We start from the raw sequence: 27,492 nt of genomic DNA, 5'->3' as shown, positions 1-27,492 counted from the left end.
ACTGATGCTTTCTACACACCCTGATGCCCCGAAACTGAATAAATACCACGCATAGCAACACAAAACTGCTTTGTTTGTGCACACAGAAATAGTAATGTTTCTTCAATCATTTCAGATCTGTCTAAACGGTGATAGGGTGCGTGAAACATTTTGAAACTTAAAAACTTTATTTTTAAACTCGACCAGAAACAGCTGTGACGTTGCAGGGTTTTCCTATTGGTGTTCTATCGGTTAAGTGAAGTTTCCTACGGCAGATTCCCTGTTCAGGGAGTAGGGAGTAGGGAGTAGGGAGTAGGGGGCTCTGTCCAAGTAAACTGTGGAATCGGAACGCAGCCACTGAATAATAAAAGTTTCAACCAAGCTGGCAGACTGTCCTCTGCCGTATCTGCAGTTACTGTAGAAAACCCCAAATCAGTGACGTCTAACCCTCTGCTCAGTACACTGGACCACTAATCTACTATATTTACTCAGTAGTATTGTCATTAACTCCTAACTACTGTTCGTGATACAAAAGAGTGTGAAAATAAATCCGGTTGACTAGTACAAGGGTTTATAACCATATGTCTAGCAGTTCAGTACGAAAGAACACAAAAATAACTCTGCAGTCTGCTATCAGAGTGTACAAAAGTCGCTTTTAGGCTACAACAAAGGGCAAAAATTTACTATAGTGGCTCGACCCTGTAACACAAAGAGCCCACAAATTCACAGTTAACAACCTTACATTCACAGGTCAAAATGTTACAACAAAATCATCATAGAATCATCATACATAGGAACTTGTGCATTTGTTCCGCAGCACCAACAGCGTTAACGGCAGGCCGTTAGCTACATAGCAAGCAACCGTCGGGTTTCTCCTCGCCCTATCTGTCAAACACTAACAATTATGGCCAGTACAGTAGTCAGTGTACAACATTTCACAATCTGTAAGCATGCATTACTATTGAATGCATATCTCTTGGTATTGTCTTGTAACCAGCTACATTTATATATTCACCCTTATTAAAGCAGTACTAAAGAACTTTCAGTTTTGGTTGAGTTTGGCGGCGCCAGTGGCCCAAAGCGGTAGTGTTTTGCCTGAAGGAAGACTCCATTTCCCATGAACACTAGCGTGAAACCCTGTAAATATCCTGCATTAAAATTAACAGAAGACATCAAAACTAAGTTTCTGTTTCCAGTGGATCATTTCAAAGTGAAAACACAAACATAATCCATTGCTAAAGTGCCGTTTTGCCTGTTCCCTCCTTGTTGTGACTCGCAAAAGTGAAAGTGAAAGTAAAGTGAGAGCCGGGTTCCTACCATGCTCCTCAAAGCTGCTTAGTGCCAGAGAAAGAGATACAGACCATAATGATACAGACCCCCTCAGACCACGACAGAGGTGTCATTCAACTTGTTGTAAGTCGATGTATCATCACAAAAGTTATGAAAATATTTTATGAAGGTTGAAAAGTTACTTAGTGCTGGTTTAACTGCTGAAAACCGTAGCGTGTCCGGGCTGCTGGAAACAAAATGGCGATTTCCGGTTTCTTCAGACCACGCTCCAAAACAGTTCCCCAAACTGAGACAGTGCCATCTGGTGGCGTTAGTAACCAGTTTACATTACTTGATCTTCCCACCCGGCTACATTTGCTTGATGCATGTTAATAATGTGACTCTTCTGAAACAGATGAACATCTTCTCCAACACCACAGGATGAGTCTCTGACATGAGACTGCATCAGTTCGAGTTAAACAAGTTGCTCCTCTTCCACCAATTAAAACAGTTCCCTTGTGTCTTAAAGACAAAATCCTCCAAGGATCAAACATCCCAGCTCTCTCTGTTCAGAACGGTTTGTCCCTTTAAATGCTAATGAGCCACTGCTCACCAGGCCCCGCCCCCTTTATAGGTACCTGTACTCACAGGTAGGGGCGGGATTATGCTAATTAGAAAACTAATGACATCATTGTCAGACAACTAAGGGAACAGCTGTTAAAACCACATGGATTCAGTTATGATTTATTGGTTTATTCTCCAGCAGATTTCTGTTAAAGAGCCGTCAGAGAGTGATATTTATGATCCGTCCCCTTTAACTCTGGTTTTATCTGTTTCCTGTCGCAGCTTTTCTTCTCTCTGTCCACTCAGACTTGTGGCTCTTCCAAACTCCCAGCATGCTTCAGCTCCATCTCTGTCTAATTACCTCCTTTAAAAAAAAAACTAAAAAAAACACCGCTCTCCTCTGTTTGGAATAGTTTGAAGAACAAGACCTTGATTTTCTGCTAATAATCCCAATGGGCCCAATTTAGCAACTCATTTAGGCAAATGTTATCTAAAAGACTTTCACAGGCACAGCTGGCTCCAACAGGGTACCAATTTCAGGACTTGCTTCTTGCAGTTGTAGAGAGGGAGTGGGGGTGGGGGTGTATGAGGGGGGGTTGAACATGGTCCAGTGTGCTGAGGCTCTTCCTCGGGGGCTGTCCGCCCAATTACCCTAAATAGACCCATTATTTCCTGCAGAACTGCTCATGTTGTAAAGAAAGAAAAAAGAAAAACCCAGAGTGCTGCATCGTAGAAACCACTGCAGCATGGAAGAGGGAAATATTGTTGCCTTTCTGGCAGGAGGTCTACAACATTATGCAGAAAGTAAAAGAAAGAAAGAAAGAAAGATGTAAAAATACTGAGAAAGGGGTAGAAGAAAGAAATAAGTAAACAGACAGAAAGAGGGTAGAAAGAAATAAAGAGAGAAAGAAAGAAAGAAAGAAAGAAAGAAAGAAAGAAAGAAAGAAAGAAAGAAAGAAAGAAAAAGATAGAGAAGGTAGTAGGTAGGTAGGAAGGAAGAAAGAAAGAAAGAGTGAGAGAGAGAGAGAGAAGGTGGTAGGTAGAAAGAAAGAAAGAAAGAAAGAAAGAAAGAAAGAAAGAAAGAAAGAAAGAAAGAAAGAAAGAAAGAAAGAAAGAAAGAAAGAAAGAAAAGGTGATAGGTAGGAAGAAAGAAAGAAAAAGATAGAGAAGGTGGCAGGTAGAAAGAAAGAAATCAAATATCTATCAAAATATCTATAGAATATTTGTCTTATTTCTAGTCAAAACAAATCTCATTCTACTTAAAATAAGACTCATCACATAAAAAGCAGCTTGTTTTTAGACACTTTTTACTTCTTTCAAGCAGATTTTCACTTGAAATAAGTAGAAAAATCTGATAGTGGAGCAAGTTTTTCTTCCTTATTACAAACACAAAAAACTTGCTTTCACTGGCAGAATTTTTTTACTTATTTCAAGTGAAAATTAGTTTGAAACAAGTGAAAATGATCTAAAAACAAGTTCATTTTTAGGTGATGAGTCTTATTTTAAGTGGAAAGAGATTAGTTTTGACTAGAAATGAGACATTTTGACAAGAAATAAGACAAATATTCTTGGAAAGATTTTGAGTTTTTGCTGTGGATGTATTACTGTGCAATTCAGTTGTAATTTACAGATGAATGGATGAGATTGGTGAATTGATATGTGAATGAACCATGAAAATCACAATAAAAACAGAACTGAACCGCTGCAGCAGCTCAACCGGTCCCTCTGGTTCTGTCTGGACCTGCAGCTCTCTAATCAACGGGCCATAAATAAACCTCATAAATAACGGGTGTGGAGCCACGGACTTCCCATACGTTGTGTTGTTGGAGCTGCTGGACGTGATAATGAGTTCACTGAGCTCACACTGCTGCTTATTGTGTCTCGGTTCCCTCCTGACACTCTCAGCACAAACACACTGTGATGTGATGTGTGGAGGAGATTTATTTATTTGGAGTGTGAACTGAACTGAACGCGGCAGCAGGAAAGAAAAAAACGGATCGGACATTAGCGCCGTCGCCTCCGTGTCCTGTGGGGCGTTCAAGTCCCGTCAAGTCAGATTTTATTTATGGAAAGTCGACTGATTCAACGTCCGTTTTTAGAGCGTAAAGAAGGAAACTTGAACCCCAGAGTCTCTTCTCTCTACACGGCACATTGTGGAAAACTAAATGTATAAAATCTTATTCAGCTCCACCGGTGAAGTGGTCGTCTCGGTGCACAGCTCAGTGAGTAATGTGGTTGTGCATGTGGGAGGTGTGAAGTCTCTTTATTTAACCAGCTTCACTTCCAAGTTTAGTTTTTCTCTCCGTCAGTCGTGTTCCTGTAGTTTCTGTCTGTCTGTCCCAGCTCCTCGGCTGCTGAGCTGCTGACTGATGGACTGACGGACGCGCTTCATTATCTCCACCTCAGAGTTTTTCATCCCTCTGGATTCTGTTCATCATTGATCGTTAATCATCCGGATCAAACCAGAGAACATCAGTGGTGATTGATAATGAACAGTCATGAGTTCAGAAGCAGCTTCATTAACAAAGCTGATCAGACCTGCAGCAGTGAAGACCATGAGTTCAGACCTGATCATATATATATATAAATATATGTATAGATATAATTACGCATTATACAACAAGTAGTTCCGACCAAGCAATCTGATTTGTCAGTAAGACATTTAGAACGTTGTACGTTTAGAACGAGTTTGCGGTTGTAGAAGCTACATCTGTGAAAGGAAAAAAAACTGCATCTTTGTTATAACTTGGGCGATCATTTATATCATATCATCGATCATTTATCTTATTTGTTTTTGTTTTTAACTTAAGCTTGCTGCTCTACCTGCTGCTTTTAATTGCCCCTTGGGGATAAATAAAGTTTTTGATTGATTGATTGATTGATTGATTGATTGATTGATTGATTGATTGATTGATTGATTGATTGATTGATTGATTGATTGATTGATTGATTTGTGCAGTGTTGATTTAGTTCGGGAAAGTCCGAGACCGCGTTAAAAACATGAACGTCAGCTCAGAGTTCACTCATCTGGGACTAGAAAATCATTTCTGTTGCTAGGTCGTTACTAAGGTTCGGACTATTTGCTGTAGAGGTGAACAAGTATAGGAGTCTACTGACTAATACCTGTTTCAGGTATTAGTTGGACCCCATTTATTTCCATGGAAACAGGAAGCACACTCGCAAAAAACTTTATATTTTGAACTATCGCTTTAACATAAACTCTCAACCTAAAGGAAACGACGATGATGTTTGATCTGAGTCTTTCCTGGTGTTTTTCTTTCTTTCCTGCAGGTGCAGACTCCCACAGCGACGTGAGCTCTGTGAGCGGCGGCGTGCCGTGGGACAGCAGAGAGACGTCCCTGGCCGCGTCCACCGCCGCCTCGCTGGCCTCGTCTCTGCCGCTCAGGGACGTGGACGTGGCCGACGCCGGCGAGGACGACGACGACATCAAGAAGCTCCGGGAGCGAGGCAGCGACAGAGGCTCCAACGAGTCCATGGGCAGCGGCTCGTCTTTCGAAGAGCTCGACATGGACCAGGAGGAGCAGCAGCAGCAGGAGGAGGAGGAGGAGGAGGAGGAGAAAGAGAAGGAGAAGAAGGAGGAGAAGGAGCTCCCTGAGGAGGAACTGGTGGCTGAGAAGAAGAAGGAGGAGGCCCTGGGGGGAGGAGAGGAGGAGTAGGAGATAAGGGATGAGTTATCTGTCGTGTAATCTCCTCGCTGGTGGATCTAAAGCGCTTCATTCATGCCGTCACCAACACAGCGTGTTTCTGCGCTCTCTTTTTAAAGAGGGATAGTTCAAAATCCAAAATTGAAATTTGAAAACTCATGATCTCCTCCCCCTCATGTGGACTAAGGGCTGGGAGAAGTTTCAGAGTCCTCCGTGGCTTCTCTGAGTTACAGGGGGTCTCGGCGTAGCAGTGCATGTCCATATAACAGTTGCAAATGGATACCAACTGTCTTTGTAACTAAAAGACACACCAAAAAACATCCAGATACCTCCATGCTGCTCGTATGTAATGTTGCTCTTGTATTGAAGCCCCGAAATGCAAAATTGTTCTGAAAAAAATGTAATAAGTCTATATTTCAAGCTTGTTTGTAGCGGAAGCTCCTCTTCCCGGTTCGTCCAAATTGGAGAAACAAGCTTGAAATATAGACTTATTTAATTTTTTTCGGGACAATTTCGCATTTCGGGGCTTCAATACAAGACGGACATTACATACGAGCAGCATGGAGGTATTTGGATGTTTTTTGGTGTGTCTTTTTGTTACGAAGACAGTTGGTATCCATTTGCAACCGTTATATGGACAAGCACTGCTACGCCGAGACCCCCTGTAACTCAGAGAAGCCACAGAGGACTCTGAAACTTCTCCCAGCCCTTAGTCCACATGAGGGGGAGGAGATAATGAGTTTTTCAATTTCAATTTTGGGTGAACTATCCCTTTAAGCCTCTTCTCTTTTTTTCTTTCTTTCTTCTAATCTCATTTTTTCTTTTTTCTTTTTTTAATAATTCCCGATGTCATGTTTTAAAGTGTCAGGACGAAGCAGCAGCAAACCAGACCACACACACACACACACACACACACGAGGCGAGTCCTCTCAGATAAACCTCATCCTCTCTCACCGCGGTGCAGAAAACCCCACAGATCAGATTAATTCACTTCACTTCAAACTGTTTCTCTTCAACTTGAACGTTTCTGTTCAAAACCAGAGCAACGGAGAGACACCGGACCATCAGACAGCAGCTTTTTCTAATTATTGTTCCCTTATTATATCGTCCTGAGGAGACAGACAACGTCACGTGTTTGTGTGTATTATTACCTGACTTTGGTGTATTGATATTCAATAATGATTGGGTGAAACAAGTCTTGATGGACCTTTGTCATGTGTTATTGATTTATATTTGGAAATATTGGAAAAATTGGAAATTCTGGAGCAGAGTAGAAAACCTTGCATCGAGCCCAGTTGTACAGAACATGGGATGGATGGTCTCTCTGCTCTCCGACCATGTGTACACTGCAAAAACTCAAAATCTTATAATCTTATAATATTTGTCTTATTTCTAGTTAAAACAAATCTCATTCTACTTAAAATAAGACTCATCACATTAAAAAGTAGCTTGTTTCTAGACACTTTTTACTTCTCTCAAGCAGATTTTCACTTGAAATAAGTAGAAAAATCTGATAGTGGAGCAAGTTTATCTTTCTTATTACGAGCACAAAAAACTTGCTTTCACTGGCAGATTTTTCTACTTATTTCAAGTGAAAATTAGTTTGAAACAAACAAAAATGATCTAAAAACAAGCTCATTTTTAGGTGATGAGTCTTATTTTAAGTGGAAAGAGATTAGTTATGAAATGAGACATTTTGACAAGAAATAAGACAAATAATCTTGGAAAGACTTTGAGTTTTTGCAGTGTAGGTTTTTAACGTAGTTCACTTTCTCTCTGTAGCCAGGACTCCTCACTTCCTCCGAGTCCCTGTGATGTTCGTAGGTTCAACCTGTTGCTGGTGTGAGACGGTGGAAGTCCTGTACAGAACGTTGCCATGGTTGTGTCTTTCCGTCTGTAATAATAAAATTTGCAAATTAAAAGTCGAGTTCACGGGCGTCAGTTGTGCAAAGATGGTTCAGTTGTTCTATCACCTGCATTTTCATTTTGTCTGTTTCCAAAGAGATAATCAGCCAATCTAAAAACTAATTCACAGGACCTTTAGTCATTACTTACGGTTGATTTTTTATTTCACAACAATATGTAACACTTTACTTGACGCCTACGCATTATGACCATACATATAATGAGGTATAATGCAGTTATAGCACTGTATAACTAGAGTTTAAACACTCATAAATGGTCATAATGCTTTAAAACAATAATCATAACACATTATAAAGCATTTTATCAAGACTTATAAGGTCAGGTATTATAATTGTTAGTAACTCGCTGACTTCAAACTTCAAACAACTTTATTAATCCCACCAGGGGCGATTTCAGCAGCAGACAATGCCCACATCGATAATGCATTATAAATATAGTTATACATGTTTATAGGCCAATTATAACACATTATAACTATATTTATAATGCATTATCTATGTGGGCATTGTCAGCCAGTTATTAACAATTATAATACGTGACCTTATAAATCATGACTGTAGGGATTATGGCAATGAGTCAATTTGACAAAAATGTTGAACTATCCCTTTAAGATTAAGCCAAAGCTGGAGTCAAATTCAAACTCTGAATAAAAGGAAAATATTTCATTCTTAAAAGAGCCAATAAAGTGATGATGTGTTTCAACATTTCTCTTGAGGGAGCAGTTTCACTTTGGCACATTTAAAAACAACACGGACGTGGGAAGAGAATTGAAGCTTTAAAAACCATCAGAGTGTTTTTATTGAGTCTTTAGCATCGAGCTGCTTTTATCATCAGTTCACTTCAATAATGAACTGAACAACAGAGCTGGAACTGCTTCATCAACCAGAGAGAAGAGCTCCACTTTAAAGGGACATTGTGTAACTTCTCCTGTTATCTATTCATGAAAATTGATTATTTGGTTCTTCAGTCTGTTTTTCATTAACCAGTAATCCCCCCATCAATAAAGTGAAGTGTTCCTTTCAGCTCTGAATGGAGCGCTACACTGATGCTGCATTCACCTGCAGTCGGGCAGACGGCCGTCGCTAACAAACCAGATGTCATTTTAGTCACAGAAGTCCAGAGAAAGCTGGTAAAACACCAATACCACATCGCCATGACAACATATTGTCACGTGTATTGTTTTGCGGCTGTTGTCCGTCTGCCGTCTGCCCATTTTCACCTGAATGCAGCATGAAAAATACGACTTTGCTTGAGATATACAACCACAACGCTAGATGGAGGAATTCCTACACAATGCCTTTGAACTATTGGAGTAAAATTGAAAACTCAACCACACATATGTAGGTGTTGGACATGCACTCATTATTTAGGCTTTAGATAAATTATCTAATATTATGTCAGGCCCCTACATGGGGTACTGACGGTAATGAAATGGCACGGATGTTATTACTGTATTACTGCCCAACCATTTATAGGATGAGTTTTGCACATCATAATGAATGACATTGACTATAACTCTGAAATCCGTCTGCCGTCTGCCCAATTTCACGTGAATGCAACATCAAGAATACGTTCTGATATGCAACCGCACCGCGAGATGGGGGGAATTCCTACATATTATACCTTTAACCCTCCTGTTGTCCTTCTGGGTCAAGGAGGGAAGGAAGGAAGGAAGTTAGGAAGGAAGGAAGGAAGGACAAAGGGAAAGAAGGGAGGAAGGAAGGATAAAGGGATAGAAGGAAACAAGGAAGGAAGGATGAAGGGAACGATGGGAGGAAAGAAGGAAGGGAAAAAGGAAGGAAAGATAGATGGAAGGAGGGAACAGATTGGGTGAAGGAAGAAGGAAGGACGAAGGGAGGGAAGGTAGGGAGGGAGGCAAAAAGGATTGTGGAAAGAAGGAAGGGAAAGGGAAGGAAAGAAAGATGGAGGGATAGGGAACAGATCAGGTCAACTGGATCAAAAGAGGAAGGAAGAAGAAGTAAGGACGAAGGGAAGGAAGGAAGGAAAGAAGCAAGGGAAAAAGGAATGTGGAAAGAAGGAAGGATGGAGAAGTGAACAGATTGGGTCAATTTGACCCAGAAGGACGACAGGAGGATTAAATACATGATCAGAAATCTAATTATCATTATGACAGCAACAGCACTCAGGTTTTATTTTTCATCTGTGAAATGTGAAGTTATAAATTCACCATAAACTCAAATGTTATGAGAGCAGAGGAGCTGAAGGAGGAGCAGCAGTGACAGGGACCATATGAAGCCTGTGTGTGTGTGTGTGTGTGTGTGTGTGTGAGGGGCGTTAAAGCGCCTGCAGAGCCTCATGGTGACGTCACTCTGACGGACAGATGTCCTCCACTGCCACCTGAACCTTCGCCCTGAGGAGACATGAAGCAGTGTGAACCCCCCCATGGTGTTAATTATTAATCTGATTACACGTGGAGATACAGCGCTGGAAACAATTAAAGGTATAGTTCACCCAGAATTGAAATTTCATTCATTCATTCATTCACTCACTCATGATTACCTCCCCCTCATGCGGACTAAGGGCTGGGAGAAGTTTCAGAGTCCTCCATGGCTTCTCTGAGTTACATATTTTTTGGCTTTTTGCCTTTATTTGATAGCTCAGTGAGATAGACAGGAAAGGGGGAGGCAGAGAGAGGGGGAGTGACATGCAGGAAAGGTCTGCCTGTCTGGACTGTAGCCTCCACATGGGGCGGCCGCTTTAACCACTGCGCCACGCACCGCCCCTGTATGCCCCTCTTATACTGAAGCCCTGAAATGCAAAATTGTTCCGAAAAAAATTAAATAAGTCTATATTTCAAGCTTATTTGTAGCGGAAGCTTCTTGAAGCTCCTCTTCCCAGTTCGTCCAAATTTGACGAACCAGGAAGAGGAGCTTCGAGAAGCTTCTGCTACAAAACAAGCTTGAAATATAGACTTAGACATTACAGACGAGCAGCATGGAGGTATCTGGATGTTTTTTGGTGTGTCTTTTTGTTACGAAGACAGTTGGTATCCATTTGCAACCGTCATATGGACATGCACTGCTACGCCGAGACCCCCTGTAACTCAGAGAAGCCACGGAGGACTCTGAAACTTCTCCCAGCCCTTAGTCCACATGAGGGGGAGGAGATAATGAGGGAAATTTTAATTTTGGGTGAACTATTCTTTTAATGAGGATGTGAAAGGATTAGTGAAGTTATTCAACCAATGCAGATTTCACAACTCTTCCTAAGTTTAAAAAAAACATTGACTAATTGTCATTTTCTACAAATAAATGCTCTTACTTACTGACAATATTTCTATTTTGAAATTTGGGATAAATATAAAACAAAAATGTTCATTTTGCTACTGTAGCTACCTATAAATAGAACAACCAGAGAAACTGATCATTTTGAAGTGGTCTCTTCATTTCTTCCAGAGCTGTATGATGTGTGTGTGTGTGTGTGTTTGGGTTTTTGTCTTTGTGTTTGTTGCAGGGTTTGAACTCGCCCTCCCTGGGAGCGCGCGGCATCACGGTGGCATCAGGGACCGAGCTCGCGCGCTCTCACTCTCTCTCTCTCCGTGTCACAACTTGTTTAGGCGACGAAGTAAAAAAAAAAAGAAATAAATAAAAAGAAAAAGAAGGAGAAGAAAGGTCCTGAGCTGAAGATAAAGAGTCTCTGAAGGAGAAGAAGGAGCTTCATCCTCCTGACCGCGTCGACACAGAGGAGGAGGAGGAGGAGGAGGAGGAAGAAGCTTCTTCTCTAGGTCTACATCAGTTCGGTCTGAACCACATACAACGTGTGACTCGGCAGCGCAGCTCGAGTCTCCAGGACGCGGATCCTCTGGTCCTCTGGTCCAGCTCCGCTCTGCTGCAGGAAGCCGGTTCTGATCTGACAGAAACAGGTGATTCTGGTTATGTTGAGGATCCGGATCGAGTAACAACAACAGGTCCATGTTTAAACTTTGCGCTGCAGCAGCTGCAGCCTGATGACACCTCTCTCTCTCTCTCTCCCCCTCTCTCTCTCCCTCTCTGAGTGGGCGGCCGCTGCGTTCAGGGGAATGTGAGTGTGGATGTGACAGCTGAAGCTCCGGGATCAGGATCAGGATCAGGATCAGGAGGAGCAGCAGCACCGCGGACAGCTCCGAAACTTCAGCCTCCTTCTTCCTGCTGCTGCTGCTGCTGCTTCAGCTCCAACACACACACACAGGGAAAGAAATAGAAGGAGAAGAGAGAAGTAAAGAAAGAAAGAAAGAAAGAAGAAGCTCCGCAGAGGAGGAAGATGCCGCTGCCGCTGCGCCGAGCATCGCACCGTGGAGCAGGACTCTGAGCTGCAGGTAAGACCCTAAGACCCTCTGCTGCTGCTGCTGCTGTTGCTGCTGCTGCTGCTGCTGCTGATGATGGAGCTGCTGCTGCGTTAAGGTGTTTTTATTGTTGTGAACTTCTTTCTGCACCTGTATGTGTGAGGTTTCTCCAATTTTTCCCCTGTTAAAAGGGTTTTCCATGGATTTCAAAAGAGGTTAAATCTAAAGCAACTGGACTTAGTTATTTGTCTAGGAAGGCAAGGCAAGGCAAGGCAATTTTATCTGTATAGCCCGTTTTTACCACCAGTTTGTCTCAAAGGGCTTTACATCCCATCACAACAACATCCTCTGTCCTTAGACCCTCACATCCACTGAGGAAAAACTCCATAGAAAACCCTTTTAACAGGGGAAACCAGGAGAAAGCTCAGGGTGAGCAACAGAGGAGGGATCATCACCCAGGACGGACAGACGGGACAGAGGTGTTGTTACACACAAGACAGTTTACAGTTTATGACACAGAATGTGCAAAATATGGAAATGTTAGCAGGAGTTGATGAAGGCGTTTCACCTTCATCCATCCAAGAGGCTTCATCATCAGTTCATATCTACGCATCTGACCAGACTGAGACTGACTGGTCCAACTACCTGGTGTGGAGAGAGACTCAGTATTTAACCTCTTGTGTGGCCGTTATATCACAAGGCTGAAGTGAGAAATATGAGAATGAGAATTTGCACAGCACAGGCGTTTTCTATGGAGTTTTTCCTCAGTGGATGTGAGGGTCTAAGGACAGAGGATGTTGTTATGATGGGATGTAAAGCCCTTTGAGACAAACTGGTGGTAAAAACGGGCTATACAGATCAAATTGCTTTGCCTTGTGTCTGTGTGTGTGTGTGTGTGTGTGTGTGTGTGTAAGTGGAAGTGGTTTATTCGGGTCTGGAGGAGTTCATCATCATCATGTCTCCTCCTTTTTTTAATCATGTTGTTGATCAAACCTGAGGGAGGGAGTTGGACGGAGAGGAGTCGGTGAATTCTTCCTCCTTTAGTCGCCACATTTCACACACACACACACACACACACACACACACACACACACACACACACACACACACACACACACACACACACACACACACACACCCTGAACACACACATGAGAGGCTGCTGCTGCTGAGACTAGAAGCTGCAGCCTCCTCTCATGGCTCCATCTCACTCAGGAGGGAAATCGGTGTCGAACAAGTCGATGATGATGAACACGTCCAGAAACTTGAGAACCAGTGAGTTTGTGCCACATGAAGCTGGAAACATCTGTGGAACATCTGGATTATTATTCTCCTCTTCAGTCTGAACCAGCTCCTCTTCCTCCTCCTCCTCCTCCTCCTCCTCCTCAATGATCTAAATCCGACTCTTGAGGAGTCTGGATGGATCTGATGAGGAGCAGAGTCATGATGGACTGAAGCTTCAAACACTCAACATCTTCATCTCTCTCTATAGACATAGATACATGTCAATGTTATTACACACTAAAAACAGTTGGGTTAAAAAATAACCCAATTATAACCCAACTGCTGGTTCAAATAAGGACAAACCCCTTTTTTGGGTTATTTTAACCCAAAAGGTTGGGTTGTTCTTTTTGACCCAACTTTTGGGTTGAATATTCAACCCAAGAGTTGGGTTATGCTAACTACAACATTGAGTTATTTTTACACCCTTAACCCAATGAATGGGTTACTCCGTGAAAAATAACCCAATTACTTGAACAACCGAGGAATTGGGTTAAATTCATAGCCTATAACCCTGAAAATGTGTTACACTCTGGAAAAATAAACAAAAATTCAACTCAACACCAATAACTCAGAAATTGGGTTACAGAGATAACCCAACATTTTTTAGTGTGTACCAATAACTGATCCATTGATCTTCAGTATTTAAGAAACGTGTGTGTGTGAGTTTCTTACGTAACAGAACGAAGCGTCTGTGAGAGGAGGAGGAGGAGGAGGAGGAGGAGGAAGAGGAGGAGGAGGAAGAGGAGGAGGAGGAGGGAAGAGGAGGAGGAGGAGGAAGAGGAAGAGGATGTGTGAGCTTCTCCACACTCCACAGCTGAAGATGTTGATTGTTGTAAATTATTCAGATCATGCCTGGATGAAGAAAAAACACACTCACACTGCCTTCATCATCATCATCATCATCATCATCATCATCATCATCATCATCATCATCATCATCATCATCATCATCATCATCATCATCATCCTCTGAGTCCAGAGACAGGAGGAGGAAGAGGAGGAGGAGTCTCTGCTCCTCCTCCTCTTCCTCCTGTCAGTCTGGACCGGAGCAGAGGGAGTTGTTGTGTGTCTGTTGTGTGTCTGTGTTCAGCAGCCAGATGTTTCATGTCCGTCCGTCCTTCCTTCCTTCCGTCCCTTAGTCCTTACTTCTTCCTTCTATTCCTTTTTGCTCCAATCTGCTCCCTCCCTCCATCTTTCTTTCCTTAATTTTCCCCTTCCTTCTTTCCACAATCCTTTTTCCCTTCCTTCATTCCTTCTTTCCTTCCTCCCTTTTTCCTTACTTTCTTCCTCTTTTGATCCAATTGACCTGATCTGTTCCCTCCCTTCTTTCCCTTCTTCCTTCCATCTTCTTCCTTCGTTGAACGAATCAGCTCCCTCCCTCCATCTTTCTTTCCTTCCTTTCCCCTTCCTTCTTTCCACAATCCTTATTCCCTTCCTTCATTCCTTCATTCCTTCCCTTTATCCTTACTTTCTTCCTCTTTTGATCCAATTTACCTGATCTCTTCCCTCTCTTCTTCCTTCCTTGAACAAATCCGTTCCCTCCCCCCATCTTTCTTTCCTTCCCTTTTCCCTCCCTTCCTTCCTTCCCTTCGTCCTTACTTCTTCCTTCCTTTTTGACCCAATCTGTTCCCTCCCTCCTTCTATCGTACCTTCCTTTTTCCCTTCCTTCTTTCCTTCCTTCCTTCCTTCCTTCCTTCCCTCCTTCCTTCCTTCCCTCCTTCCTTCCTTGACCCAGTGGACAACTGGACTGTGTGGTTGTGACTGAACGACAGTGAAACATCTCAGCGTGTGTGAAGCACCTGACGCCTATAGCATCTGTGAACAGCTTCAATATTTAATGTCCCACTGCTCTGCTGTAAATGTGGGAGTTTATGTGCTGATGGGTGTGTGTGTGTGTGTGTGTGTGTGTGTGTGTGTGTGTGTGTGTGTGTGACAAGGTTTGGTTTATTAACTGTGTTGGTGAAGCTGAAGTGAAACGACTCAACAGTCTTTATGTGTTTATTTATATGTATAGATACATTAATGTTTATTTATAGGTTGCAGTCCGGTCCAGGTTCTGGTGATGAAATGACGTTTAAACGGTTAAATAAGATATTAGAGTCAGAAAAGCACTTTTCCCTCAGTAGGTTTCTACTCAAGTAGAACGATTTAAACTCAGATTTACTCAAGCAGAAGCAGCGAGAAGCTTCCTATTAATTAAATATGTGTGCATGAGTCTGGGATTAAAATGAACTGCTGCTCTGACTGTGAATCACTCAGTCCTGGTTCACATCCTCTGTGTCGGTCGGTGGCGAGTCCTCGTCGGTCGGTGCTGTTAGTTAAAATAAATCCTGACTTCAGTGATGAGACGATTTAAAGAAAGTCAAATTAGTAAAAAAGGTAAAAAAAAGTTTGATGAACGAAGCCGAAGCACGAAGACTTTCCAACAAACCGACTCTTTGTCCTTATCTTTGTGCCACAGAGACGAAGCTGAACATCTGTACAGATGTGACGCTCAGTGTCGGGAAAATTCACTCTCTACATCAACTAGTTCAAAGTTCAGTTCACACATTTTAAAATGAACTAGTTCAGTTCATAATTCAAAATTTTGAACCAAGTTCACATTTCCAAAAATGAACCAGTTCATAGTTCTTTCCTTTTTTCAACATTTCATCTTCGTATCCAGTTTTGAATCCTGATCCAACCAGGATTTAGACATTAGTCGTGGATGGTGTTGCCAGATTAGGATGGTTTTCCCACAACATATTAAAGGGATACTTCACCCAAAATCGATAATCCACCAATCATCTCCTCCCCGTCATGCCTTGAAGGGTCTGGAGAACTTTCAGAGTCATCAAAACTCTTTAGGAGTTCCAGGGGGGGTCCGGCTGGTGACGGGTTTTCATATAATGGCGGCGGATAGAGTTCACTTCTGATTGGTCCAAAACTCACACTGTGAAACATCCAGATAGCTCCATACTGCTCGTCCTACTGACCCAAGTGTCCTGAAGCCCAAACATGGAAAAGTTGTCACATTAATGTGATCTCTGTTTTTATCCTTGTTGTAGCAGCAGCTCCCAGTGGCTGTTGATGTTTGTGTGCATGCATGAGATGTTCGTTTGTCGTTGTAAACCATAGAGTGCCGAAGCGGAAGCAGGAAGTAACGTCACCATGGGTCCTCAATTCGAAAAAAGTCTCCATACGAATGAACGGGAGGCCAAGTTTTATTTCGTGATCCGTTTGAATTGTGCCATGAGAAAAAAATCTGTCCTCTACGTCACCAACTGACACGGGAAAGGGCGCCATGGTGACGTCACCTACACGACCTGGAGTCTCTATGGTTACAGATTCTTCTGAATTTTATTTTACAATACTTTTACAACAAACTGCTGATTTCTCTTCATGAAACGTGATGTTTTAAACAGGTAGAGGACAGATTTTTTTCTCATGGCACAATTCAAACGGATCACGAAATAAAACTTGGCCTCCCGTTCATTCGTATGGAGACTTTTTTCGAATTGAGGACCCATGGTGACGTTACTTTCTGCTTCCGCTTCCGCACTCTATTGGATGTTTGATGTAAACAACTTTTCCATGTCTTGGCTTCAGGACACTTGGGTCAGTAGGACGAGCAGTATGGAGGTATCTGGATGTTTCATAGTGTGTGTTTTGGACCAATCAGAAGTGAACTCTATCTGCCGCCATTATACTCCTAAACTCCTAAAGAGTTTTGATGACTCTGGAAGTGTTTTAGCTGTGTTTTGCCTGGAAGGCTCTATATGGAAATCAACATTCATCGAGCAGAAATACAGAACGTTCAGTTCACGTTCGCCCAAAATATGAAGGAGTTAAAGAACGATGGTTGATTGGACGCTGGCGACGCTCCACTCCGGTATCAGTCGGTCAGTGGAGGTGAAGAAGTTGAGCTCCATGTGTCTGGAGACCGGAGTGGCGGCTCTGCTCTCTGACCCCGGGTGGAGGTCCTGACCTCTGGGGGGAAACAGCCTCATTAAAGCTCTGGAGCTCAAACTGAAACATGTTCTGTAGCTGTGAGGATGACGTTGCATCATGAGAGTTGATGAGGCGGCTGGTGGAGGTTAGACACGGTGGAAACACGGTGAACTGGTCGGTCTGAGGAAGCAGCATGTTGTTCTGTTGTTGATGGATGATGGAGGGAAGAATTCACTGCGATAAAGACGTAGAAATCTTTATTATAAAAGAGAAAACATGAGGTGATGAGCAGATCTTTGTCTCTGATCTTCTGTATGTTAAAGCTGCTCTGTTGTTTCACCTGTGACTGATTCTGTCCGTCCTCTCGTTGAAGATGATGTCACACGCTTCAGTGCACCAATCAGGATCCAGCAACATATTTGAATATTCAACCCAAGAGTTGGGTTATACAACATTGGGTTATTTCTAACACAACTATTTGGTCGAGCAAGCGCTTTATACACAACCCAATAGTTGGGTTAAAAATAACCCAACGTTGTAGTTAGCATAACCCAACTCTTGGGTTGAATATTCAACCCAAGAGTTGGGTCAAAAAAGAATAACCCAACCTGTTGGGTTAAAATAACCCAAAAAAGGGGTTCGTCCTTATTTGAACCAGCAGTTGGGTTAAAGGAATAGTTCATCCAAAATTGAAATTTCCCTCATCATCTCCTCCCCCTCATGTGGACTAAGGGCTGGGAGAAGTTTCAGAGTCCTCCGTGGCTTCTCTGAGTTACAGGGGGTCTCGGCGTAGCAGTGCATGTCCATATAACGGTTGCAAATGGATACCAACTGTCTTCGTAACAAAAAGACACACCAAAAAACATCCAAATACCTCCATGCTGCTCGTATGTAATGTCCGTCTTGTATTGAAGCCCCGAAATGCAAAATTGTCCCGAAAAAAATTAAATAAGTCTATATTTCAAGCTTGTTTGTAGCGGAAGCTCCTCTTCCCAGTTCGTCCAAATTTGAACCGGGAAGAGGAGCTTCCGCTACATTACATACGAGCAGCATGTGTGACGGTGTCGCCATGGAGACGAGAGCTGGGACACCAGGTCGGAGGCTCTGATCATACAAGGTTGGTTTTCAGCCAAGCAGTGATGGGCAAATTACTTTGAAAAAGTAACTAATTACAATTACAAATTACTTCTTAAAAAAGTAATTGAGTTAGTAACTCAATTACTCTATTATAAAAGTAACTAATTACTAGGAAAAGTAATTTTTGCGTTACTAAAACAAAGTAATATGTCAAAGAATTCGGCTTTTTAGAAGCATGTTTCACACGCCAGTTTCATAGAGTAGAACAGCATAGAGAGATAATTAACCTTAAACAAATATCCTTTGCCATGGGGGGGGGATATGAACTTCAATAATTCAATTTATTGCTCATCAACATAATATTTATTGAAACTGACACATCAACAACTGGCATAACAATCCCTTTCAGACCTGATATCAAATGTAGCTACAGTAGAAATGTCTACTAAATCCTGACTGTTTTCTAAACACATACAGTATGGTTCTAAGTCAGTGGTGCTCAATCTTTTCACCTGGCTGTCAAGGACCCCAAAAGGTATTTAGTCTCTGACCCACATCTGAAAATATTATGTTTCAGTGCAAACAGTGCAAATTAAAGAAGAAACAAAAAGGCTTACATGTTCAGACAACTGTCTTCTATACATACAGTGAGTAGCCTACTTCAAGTACTTTCTTTGCACAAAACTCAACGATGGTGAAGTAGTGTTTATATTTCCACTTGCTAAACGCCGACTTTCCCACTTTATCCTCCTCTTCTGTACTCGCCATTTCTTCCCTGTCTATCACTTTGGTTTTACCCGTCGAAAGTTGTGTGTGCGCGCCGCACAGAAGCTACGTCGGTTTGTGTGTAAAATAAACTCCTACAAGGATTCGTCAATGATGTCACGCAGCTATACATCGTCAAGTCAGTTACTTCCTTGTTCCATATCCGCAAAACATGACCTGTCTTATCCTTGGTATTTATCGAAACCGTGTTGTACTAGTGTGCTCTCTACTCTGCAGCCCGCTTATGAAGTGAGGAGGAGGAAAGGAAGAAAAGAAAAAACAATAGCCTGGAACTCATGCTGGCTGCAGGCTTTTTTTTTTTTTTTACCATGATCGCGCTGGGGCCCCGATTTTAGTAACGGCAACACAAGTCATGTTAGTAACGGAAACGGCGTTAGTAACGCTGGATAAAGTAATTAATTAGATTACAAATTACAGAGGAATGTAACGGCGTTACGTAATCGCGTTTATTCTAACGGCGTTAGTCTCAACACTGCAGCCAAGAGACGCTCCATTCTCCCTGGAACTAGTTACAACTCATTGGTTTAACCAGAACTAGAGACAAGGGACACATCTGACTTTAGTTCCTCTTAGTGAAGTCTGGACGAACCCTGAGCTGCAGCGTCTCAGATTTATTGAACTGTTTCTGAGTCGTTGAGTCGAAGTGAAACAGAAAAAACATGAAGGAAACACAGCGACTCTGAAATAAAGATGGAAACGCCCTCGTGTGAACAATATATCACCACTTCCTCTGTGTGCAATCAAACTTTAATTTTGCTGAGGCAAGAAGAAACTGGAGTTGCAGCAGCTTTTTTTTTTATATATAAAAAGAACGAGTCTGTTTGCTCTGAGTTATTGTGTTTTTTTCTTCCTTGTATAAATGATAGAAGTAACAGCCCAGTGTTGACTCTGGTCCTGTCACAGTCGGAGTGGTGTTAGTTAAACGTCCTCTCTGATAGCAGCTCTTTCTTGGTCCAAGAAGAAGAACTGCTCTTGTAATGATTTCCTAAAAAAAATGGAGGAGCTCGGGGCCACTTAGTTTTTACAGCGCTGACTGACTGAGCGGCGATGATGATGATGAATAATGCACAGATACAATAAAACCCCGTGAAACAGCAGCAAGCACATCCATCAGAGCTGCAGCCAATCACAGGCCGGCGTGTAACGATCCCAGAGACAAAGAAAGGAGGAGGAGGAGGAGGAGGATGAATGTTTGATGAGGAGGAGGCAGCAGCAGCACACTCCAGGGAGGAGGAGGAGGAGGAGGAGGAGCAGGGATTCCCTCTGTAGAGACAGGTGGAGGAGAGGAAGAGATGGATGAAGGGGGGAGGGGCGGAGGAGGAGGAGGAGGAGGATGAAGATGAGGATGAGGAGGAGGAGGAGGAGGAGGAGGAAGTGTGATGTTCACGTGTGACAGAATAACGTTGGGATTGATTCCAGTCGTGTTGTAATTACAGAAGGAAACTCCAACTTCAGTCTGAGCTCCGTTATTGATCATCTATCTATCTATCTATCTATCTATCTATCTATCTATCTATCTATCTATCTATCTATCTATCTATCTATCTATCTATCTATCTATCTAGCTATCTATCTAGCTATCTATCTAGCTATCTACTGTAGCTATCTATCTATCTATCTATCTATCTATCTATCTATCTATCTATCTATCTATCTATCTATCTATCTATCTATCTATCTATCTATCTATCTATCTATCTATCTATCTATCTATCTATCTATATATATATAAGCTTTATTTCAGATCACAGGTCCATATCACAATCATACAAACAATATAAATTGTACAAAATTAAAAATAAAGTACAAAAATACATTTCATAAAATATACAGACTATTGCACCAATGCCACCTTAGCCTAGAAGTGAATCGGTAGCAGCTTTTCAATGGGCTTACTAGAGCCTCAATTATGTGATTCTCTGATTTGTCGAGGCGACACATAAAACTAAACATCAACTGTCTTACAGTAAAAGTGCCTCACAGGTTGGCACTCTATTAGACACAAACTAATGACTGGCACTATGCCACCGAGGGACACAGAGCAGTAACCTCATTGCATCATTGTATGTATGCTAACTTGAGCCTATCTATCTATCTATCTATCTATCTATCTATCTATCTATCTATCTATCTATCTATCTATCTATCTATCTATCTATCTATCTATCTATCTATCTATCTATCTATCGTTCTATCGTTCTATCGTTCTATCTATCGTTCTATCGTTCTATCTATCTATCTATCTATCTATCTATCTATCTATCTATCTATCTATCTATCTATCTATCTATCTATCGTTCTATCGTTCTATCGTTCTATCTATCTATCGTTCTATCTATTGTTCTATCGTTCTATCTATCGTTCTATCTATCGTTCTATCTATCTATCGTTCTATCGTTCTATCTATCGTTCTATCTATCGTTCTATCTATCTATCTATCTTGGGATTGTGGGTAACTGTTGGTCACAGAGCTTAGTAAACCAATGCTTCCTGCAGCTCTGCAGACGGAGCGATCTGATTGGTTGACTAGGATCCAGTTGAACAGCAGGTTAAAAGCCGAACACTCAGCTCCAACTGAACCCAATTAAATGTCCCTGACACGCTGCCCAGAGAAGAGGAAGAGGAAGAGGAAGAGGAAGAGGAAGAGGAAGAAACCAGCAGGACGGAGAAACTCCTCATCCAGTTGAGCAGATTAAATAAAAGAATTCATAATAATAATATTTATAATGATGATAATTAGCAGGAAGTTGTTGTGTGTTCAAACCAACAGTCTCTCTGCTCTGATCCACTCACAGTCGACTACTCTACATGATAAACACACAGAGATCTATCTATCTATCTATCTATCTATCTATCTATCTATCTATCTATCTATCTATCTATCTATCTATCTATCTATCTATCTATCTATCTATCTATCTATCTATCTATCTATCTATCATATGTAATCAGTGCATTGACAGGGGACTACTTTCCACTGCGGATTAATCTCTGTATGTGAACGTTGTGGCTCTTTAATGAGGTTTTAATAGTTAAACAAGATCAATAAGGAAAGAAAGCGATCAAGTATCAAATATTCAACAGCAAATTATAGAGATTAACTCGTCACGTGTGTGTGTGTGTGTGTCTTCTTTCCCATTAACAGACCATCTTCACTCCCCCACTCACACTATTTGTGAATTGGAAATGTGATTTTAGGACCCTGACTCCCATTTACCTTCCACTGGGACCTCCTCCCTCTTTCCTCTCCTCCTCTCCTCCCCCTCTTTCTCCCCCTTCTCACATACAGCCGATGACCTCCTCTCTCCCACACTTGTTATTGCCTGTGTGAGTGTGTGTCTGTGCATGTGTGTGTGTGCATGTGTGTGTGTATTACCATATTCATGCAGCTCTTCTTCACTCTGGGGACAAATGAGTGTCATAAAAAAATCAGCATGGACGCCGTCTTCTTCCTCCTTCTTCCTCCTCTTCTTTTCCTTTTTTTTTGTTGCCTTTTTCGCATCTGCCATCTTTTCTTGTATTTTTTCACCCCCCTCTCCCTCTCCTCCCTCCTTCCTCCCACTCCTCCCACTCCTCCCATTCCTTCACACAGTCTGGTTTGAAGTGTGTGAGAGGCTGGCAGCTTCATGCTCTTGAATTAAAAAGGCCATCTGGTGAGGAGGGAAACAGAGATGCTGTTCTGTTCAGGAGGAGAAGAGACGCAGCGTTTCTCTCTTTCAACTTAATGTGCACAGAATCCTGGGTGGGATTTTACATCCAAAGTGTAAATATTGCTCTTAGCATCTGTCATTTATGCTTCTTCACACACACACACACATACACACACACTATAGTTTCTGGGGTTGTATGACACTCATCCAGTGTGTTGGGAGCAGAGCCGTTCTTCATGTTGGGAAATACACGTGTTGAGATGATTCAGATAAATAAAACGATATAAACCTCGTGTTTAACTCGTCTTAGTGTAAAAACGACTTCACTGCAGCTTCATGTCGAGGAAAGTGCAGAAAGACACATCGTCTATGAATCTATAACATCACCAGTTAATGATGTTTTTTATATTTAAAATACAGAATCAGATCTTCTGTTTCTCTGATAGAAGATTTAAACTCGTTGCTGCTAAATCTCTCCTTTATTTCTTCAAATGCAAATGTGTATTTTCCAAAATGTCAAGTTTCCAATGAAGAGCCTGAAGGGTTTATCTATCTATCTATCTATCTATCTATCTATCTATCTATCTATCTATCTATCTATCTATCTATCTATCTATCTATCTATCTATCTATCTATCTATCTATCTATCTATCTATCTATCTATCTACCTATCGTTCGATCTATCGTTCGATCTATCGTTCTATCTATCTATCTATCTGAGGGATGAGTGTTGAACGTGCAGCTTTGTTACAAATAAGACTCATCATATTAAAAAGCAGCATGTTTTTAGACACTTTTTACTTCTTTCAAGAAGATTTTCACTTGAAATAAGTAGAGAAATCTGATAGTGGAGCAAGTTTTTCTTTCTTATTACAAGCACAAAAAACTTGCTTTCACTGGAAGATTTTTCTACTTATTTCAAGTGAAAATTAGTTGGAAACAAGTGAAAATGATCTAAAAACAAGTTCATTTTTAGGTGATGAGTCTTATTTTTAGTGGAAAGAGATTAGTTTTGACTAGAAATTAGACATTTTAACAAGAAATAAGACAAATATTCTTGGAAAGATTTAGAGTTTTTGCAGTGAGAGTCCACTGTGAGACAGACAGAGACTGACAGAGCGTCAGCCTCAAATCCTTTTGTCTCCGTGTCTCTGGAGGCTGCAGCTCTAAGTGCTTCAGCTCCAGAGTCTCTGCTGCTCTGCATCAACACCTTCAGTCTGCTCACAGCAGCAGCAACACAACACACTCCACACACTCATGTTCTTGTTGTGCACTTGTTTCTTATTTCTTGTGCCAGGGAAGTGGAAGTGGAAGTGACTCGGTCCGTAATGTCAGGACGCTGCTGCAGTGGATCTGGATGTTGAAGCAGAAAAAGGATCTTTGTTATGGAAACATCACTTTCTGTGGAGAATTACTGTAACAATAACTCAGTGCTGTTCAGGCTCCTGAGGTTAAATCCATGTGGTTTTACCAGCTGTTCCCTCAGCTGTCTGACAATAATGTCATTAATTTTCCAATTAGCATAATCCCGCCCCTACCTGTGAGTACAGCTACCTGTAGAGGGGGTGAGGCCTAGTGAGCAGCGGCTCATTTGCATTTAAAGGGACAGTGACCCTGAAACCAGCTGTTCTGAACAGAGGGAGCTGTGATATTTGGTCCTTGAGGGATTTGGATCGAAGCAGAACAGACACATGACTAAATTTCACCTCTCATCCTGGTCACTGGTCCAGTCCCAGCCTGGTCAGATGCTACATGAACTGATGAAGCCTCTTGGATGAGAGGTGAAACGTCTTCCTAGACAAATAACTAAGTCCAGTTGCTTTTGATTTAACCTCCTTTGAAAAAAAAAGTTATTCTCAGAACAAATATTTGTGTATTTCTGGCGTTTGTTTCAACAGTGGGGGTCCGTGGTCTAATCTGTGTCAGTTTAGGGTCCTTGATGTAAAAGGTTTGAGAACCACTGACTGTAGATGAACTCCAGCTGGCTTTGACCCCGCCCCTAACGGCTCGACTCCAGCACCAATATCAGAGTGACTGCACATTTCAATTTCAATTTCAAATCTTTATTGTCATATATACTGAAGACAGCGTCACACAGTACAATGAAATTCTTACTCCGTGATAATACCTCCGACAACATTAAAAAGCAAGTAATAATAAAAACAACACCAGTTAAAATGACAACAATGCATAAATAAATATATACACACTTAGCAGCACTTAGACCCTGAGGCTCAAACCTGGTTGGGTACAATGTGACAGTTAATATTTGACGAAGCTCAGTGAGTGGGCCGGACTTCAGTGCAGCAGCAGACACGCCTCCAGCTTCATGTCATGTCATGATTTTAAAACTGGACATCACACACTAAACACGTTTTTCTGGCATTCAGGTTTGGCAGGAAGGTTAAGACATCTCAGAACACAACCTGGGAACTATTTTTGATTTGTGGAAAAGCGGCGTAATACGTCTCCTTTAAAGTTTCCACTGGCAGCTCGTCAGGTAAAACGTGTCATGTCTGGTTCCTTATTAAAAAGCTGCAGCAGCATTTCTCTGATAGACTTTATACTCAACCTTCCTCTTGTGTTGGAGTCAGTTCTGACCCAAGTCTGAAATCAGCTGTAAAATACACTAAAACACATTTTTTTCTTCAAATTTGTTTCTCATCTCTTGGTCACGTTGTTCGGCTTCATTGTCCATGAAAATGATGGGTTTTAGTATTTTTGGTTTGGGCCGCTGGGCCTTTTCTGTCAGCAACGCTTTGACTTCAGTTTAACCTTCCTCTTGTTGCTTTCTGCTTCCATCTCTTGTGTTAGAGTCGGTTCTGACCCGAGCCTTAAAACTATAACAACCTTGATTCGCTCACAGGTGAAACTGAATCTGAATATTTATGTAAATGAGCGGGATTAGTTTTAGATTTTTAATCCATTTTAAAAATGTCTAAAAACACGTTTCCATGTGTCCATTCAAAAAGAACGACAGACGACAACACAATGTGAGAAGCAACAACCTGAACGCTGTGCGATGATGGACGGATGTGAAAGGTTTATCGATCCTGTCGTCGATCTCTCAGCAGGAGAACTCCAGTATAAATCCTCCACATACTCAGCTCCGTCTGCAGAAACAGAAACTGTGCTACGGTGGAAACATGACAGAGTGTTTCAGAGCTGGAGGTGAGGACCGAGCGTAGCCGAGGTTACGGCCGAGTCCTTCCGTACCCCAGAGGGTTAATTAGGCCGAGCGTCGCGGGAGAAGTTCAGCGAAGTGAATTATTGAGCCATAAAGATCCGACTCTCACTTCCGCTGTCTCAACAAGTCAAGTGAGCTGACTGGCTGTAATTACCTGTATTGATGAGAGATTATAAAAACACAGCAGAGGATATTCATGCTCATATTCTCTCTGTCTGTGTCTAAACCCCGACTTTCCTATTAAAATAACATAAAGCCCTCAACAGGAGTCAGGCTGCACGGCCCGTTCTTTGGGGTCGCTCTCTCTCTCTCTTTCTCTTGTTTCCATGGAAACTTGCCAGTAGATGGAGAGAGGGTGAAGAGGAAGAGGAAGAGGAAGACAGACTAGGACAAGTGGGCCAGTCTGACCATGCATGGTGCCGGCTCCCGTGGGAGAGTTGTGAAGCTGCAGACTGAACGTCACTCACACGTCTCAGTGTTGTGGATGTTTCACAGCAGCTGCACGTTCATGTCTCACTTGAAGACCGCTGGTCCATCAGAGATACTTCTGTTGATGCTGCTGCTGCTGCTGCTGCTGGTTTTAGATGAACCTTCCTCTTGTGTTCACATCGCCACCGACACGTTTTTAGGTTTTTACAGTAATGCATAAAAGTACCACATAAATTTGTTTATTGTATCAAGGCTTCAGGAACCTCTATTTAAACAAAATAACACAAAAGTCTAAATCACTCTGGTTACACTGCAAAATATCTGTTACGGCCGGAAGGGGTTCGGCCTTGTGTGTGTCTTTCTCTCCCCCTCCTTGTTCCCCCACAGCTCCACCCAGGCCCCAATCACCCAAACGAGGCTCACCTGGTCCACTGAGCTAAATACCCTGCAGCTGACACTGGAAGGGGGGGCAGTGCGTGGGGACTGCTGGGCTTGCCTGCCTCCCATCTTGGCTTTTGTTTGTTTTAGTTTGTGTTATCTGTTTGTATCACTTTTATGTTTTATATTAAATCTCCTTTTAGTTAACTTAGTGTCATTGTTTGGGTCCATTGTTATGCCCCTCTGGGCCAACAAAGTTCTGGGGCATAACAATTGGGGGCTCGTCCGGGATATGAACCCGGGACCTCTTGCAACAGCAATCCCGGACGAGCCCCCAATTGTTACGCCCCAGAACTTCGTTGGCCCAGAGGGGCATAACAATGGACCCAAGACAATGACCCCAACACAAACACAAAGACACTAAATTAACTAAAAGAGATTTACTGTAACACAAAACATAAAGGTACAAACAAGATAAACATTAAGCTAACACAAAAAAAAGCCAAGATGGGAGGCAGGCAAGCCCAGCAGTCCCCAGCACTGCCCCCCCTTCCAGTGTCAGCGGTGATTGGGGCCTGGGTGGAGCTGTGGGGGAGAAGGGAGAGAGACAGACACATGCACAAGGCCGAACCCCTTCCGGCCGTAACAATATCTGTTTTATTTCTTGTCAAAATGTCTAATTTCTAGTCAAAACTAACCTCTTCCCACTTAAAATAGGACTCATCACCTAAAAATTTACTTGTTTTTAGATAATTTCCACTTGTTTCAAATTAAATTTCACTTGAAATTTTTTGTGCTTGTAATAAGAAAGAAAAACTTGCTCCACTATCAGATTTTTCTACTTATTTCAAGTGAAAATCTGCTTGAAAGAAGTAAAAAGTGTCTAAAAACAAGCTACTTTTTAATGTGATGAGTCTTATTTTAAGTAGAATGAGATTTGTTTTGACTAGAAATGACATTTTGACTAGAAATAAGATAAATATTCTTGGTAAGATATTTGAGTTTTTGCAGTGTAAAATTGTGACATTTGTGTTGTTTGGGTCGGTTTCAACCTGGTTATAAGTCTTAGTTTTAGTTATAGTTTT

At 42.0% G+C, this 27,492-nt stretch overlaps 1 protein-coding gene across 1 annotated transcript in view; it reads left to right on the top strand.

Annotated features, from left to right (window-relative positions):
- Window positions 1-5,640, top strand: part of tex264a (testis expressed 264, ER-phagy receptor a) — an 88,372-nt gene extending 82,732 nt beyond the window's left edge. Inside the window, exon 4 of the mRNA XM_085775520.1 lies at window positions 5,104-5,640. Within this exon, the coding sequence (XP_085631646.1) occupies window positions 5,104-5,489 (386 nt within the window). The 3' untranslated portion in view covers window positions 5,490-5,640. The remainder of the gene's footprint in view (window positions 1-5,103) is intronic.
- The last annotated feature ends 21,852 nt before the right edge of the window (window positions 5,641-27,492 follow it).

Source organism: Trachurus japonicus, chromosome 5, assembly GCF_045865225.1.
Source record: "Trachurus japonicus isolate A0001 chromosome 5, Traja_1.0".
NCBI classification, from domain to species: domain Eukaryota; kingdom Metazoa; phylum Chordata; class Actinopteri; order Carangiformes; family Carangidae; genus Trachurus; species Trachurus japonicus.
Note: the sequence above shows the minus strand (reverse complement) of the source record. Positions and strands in the feature narration are given on the sequence as shown.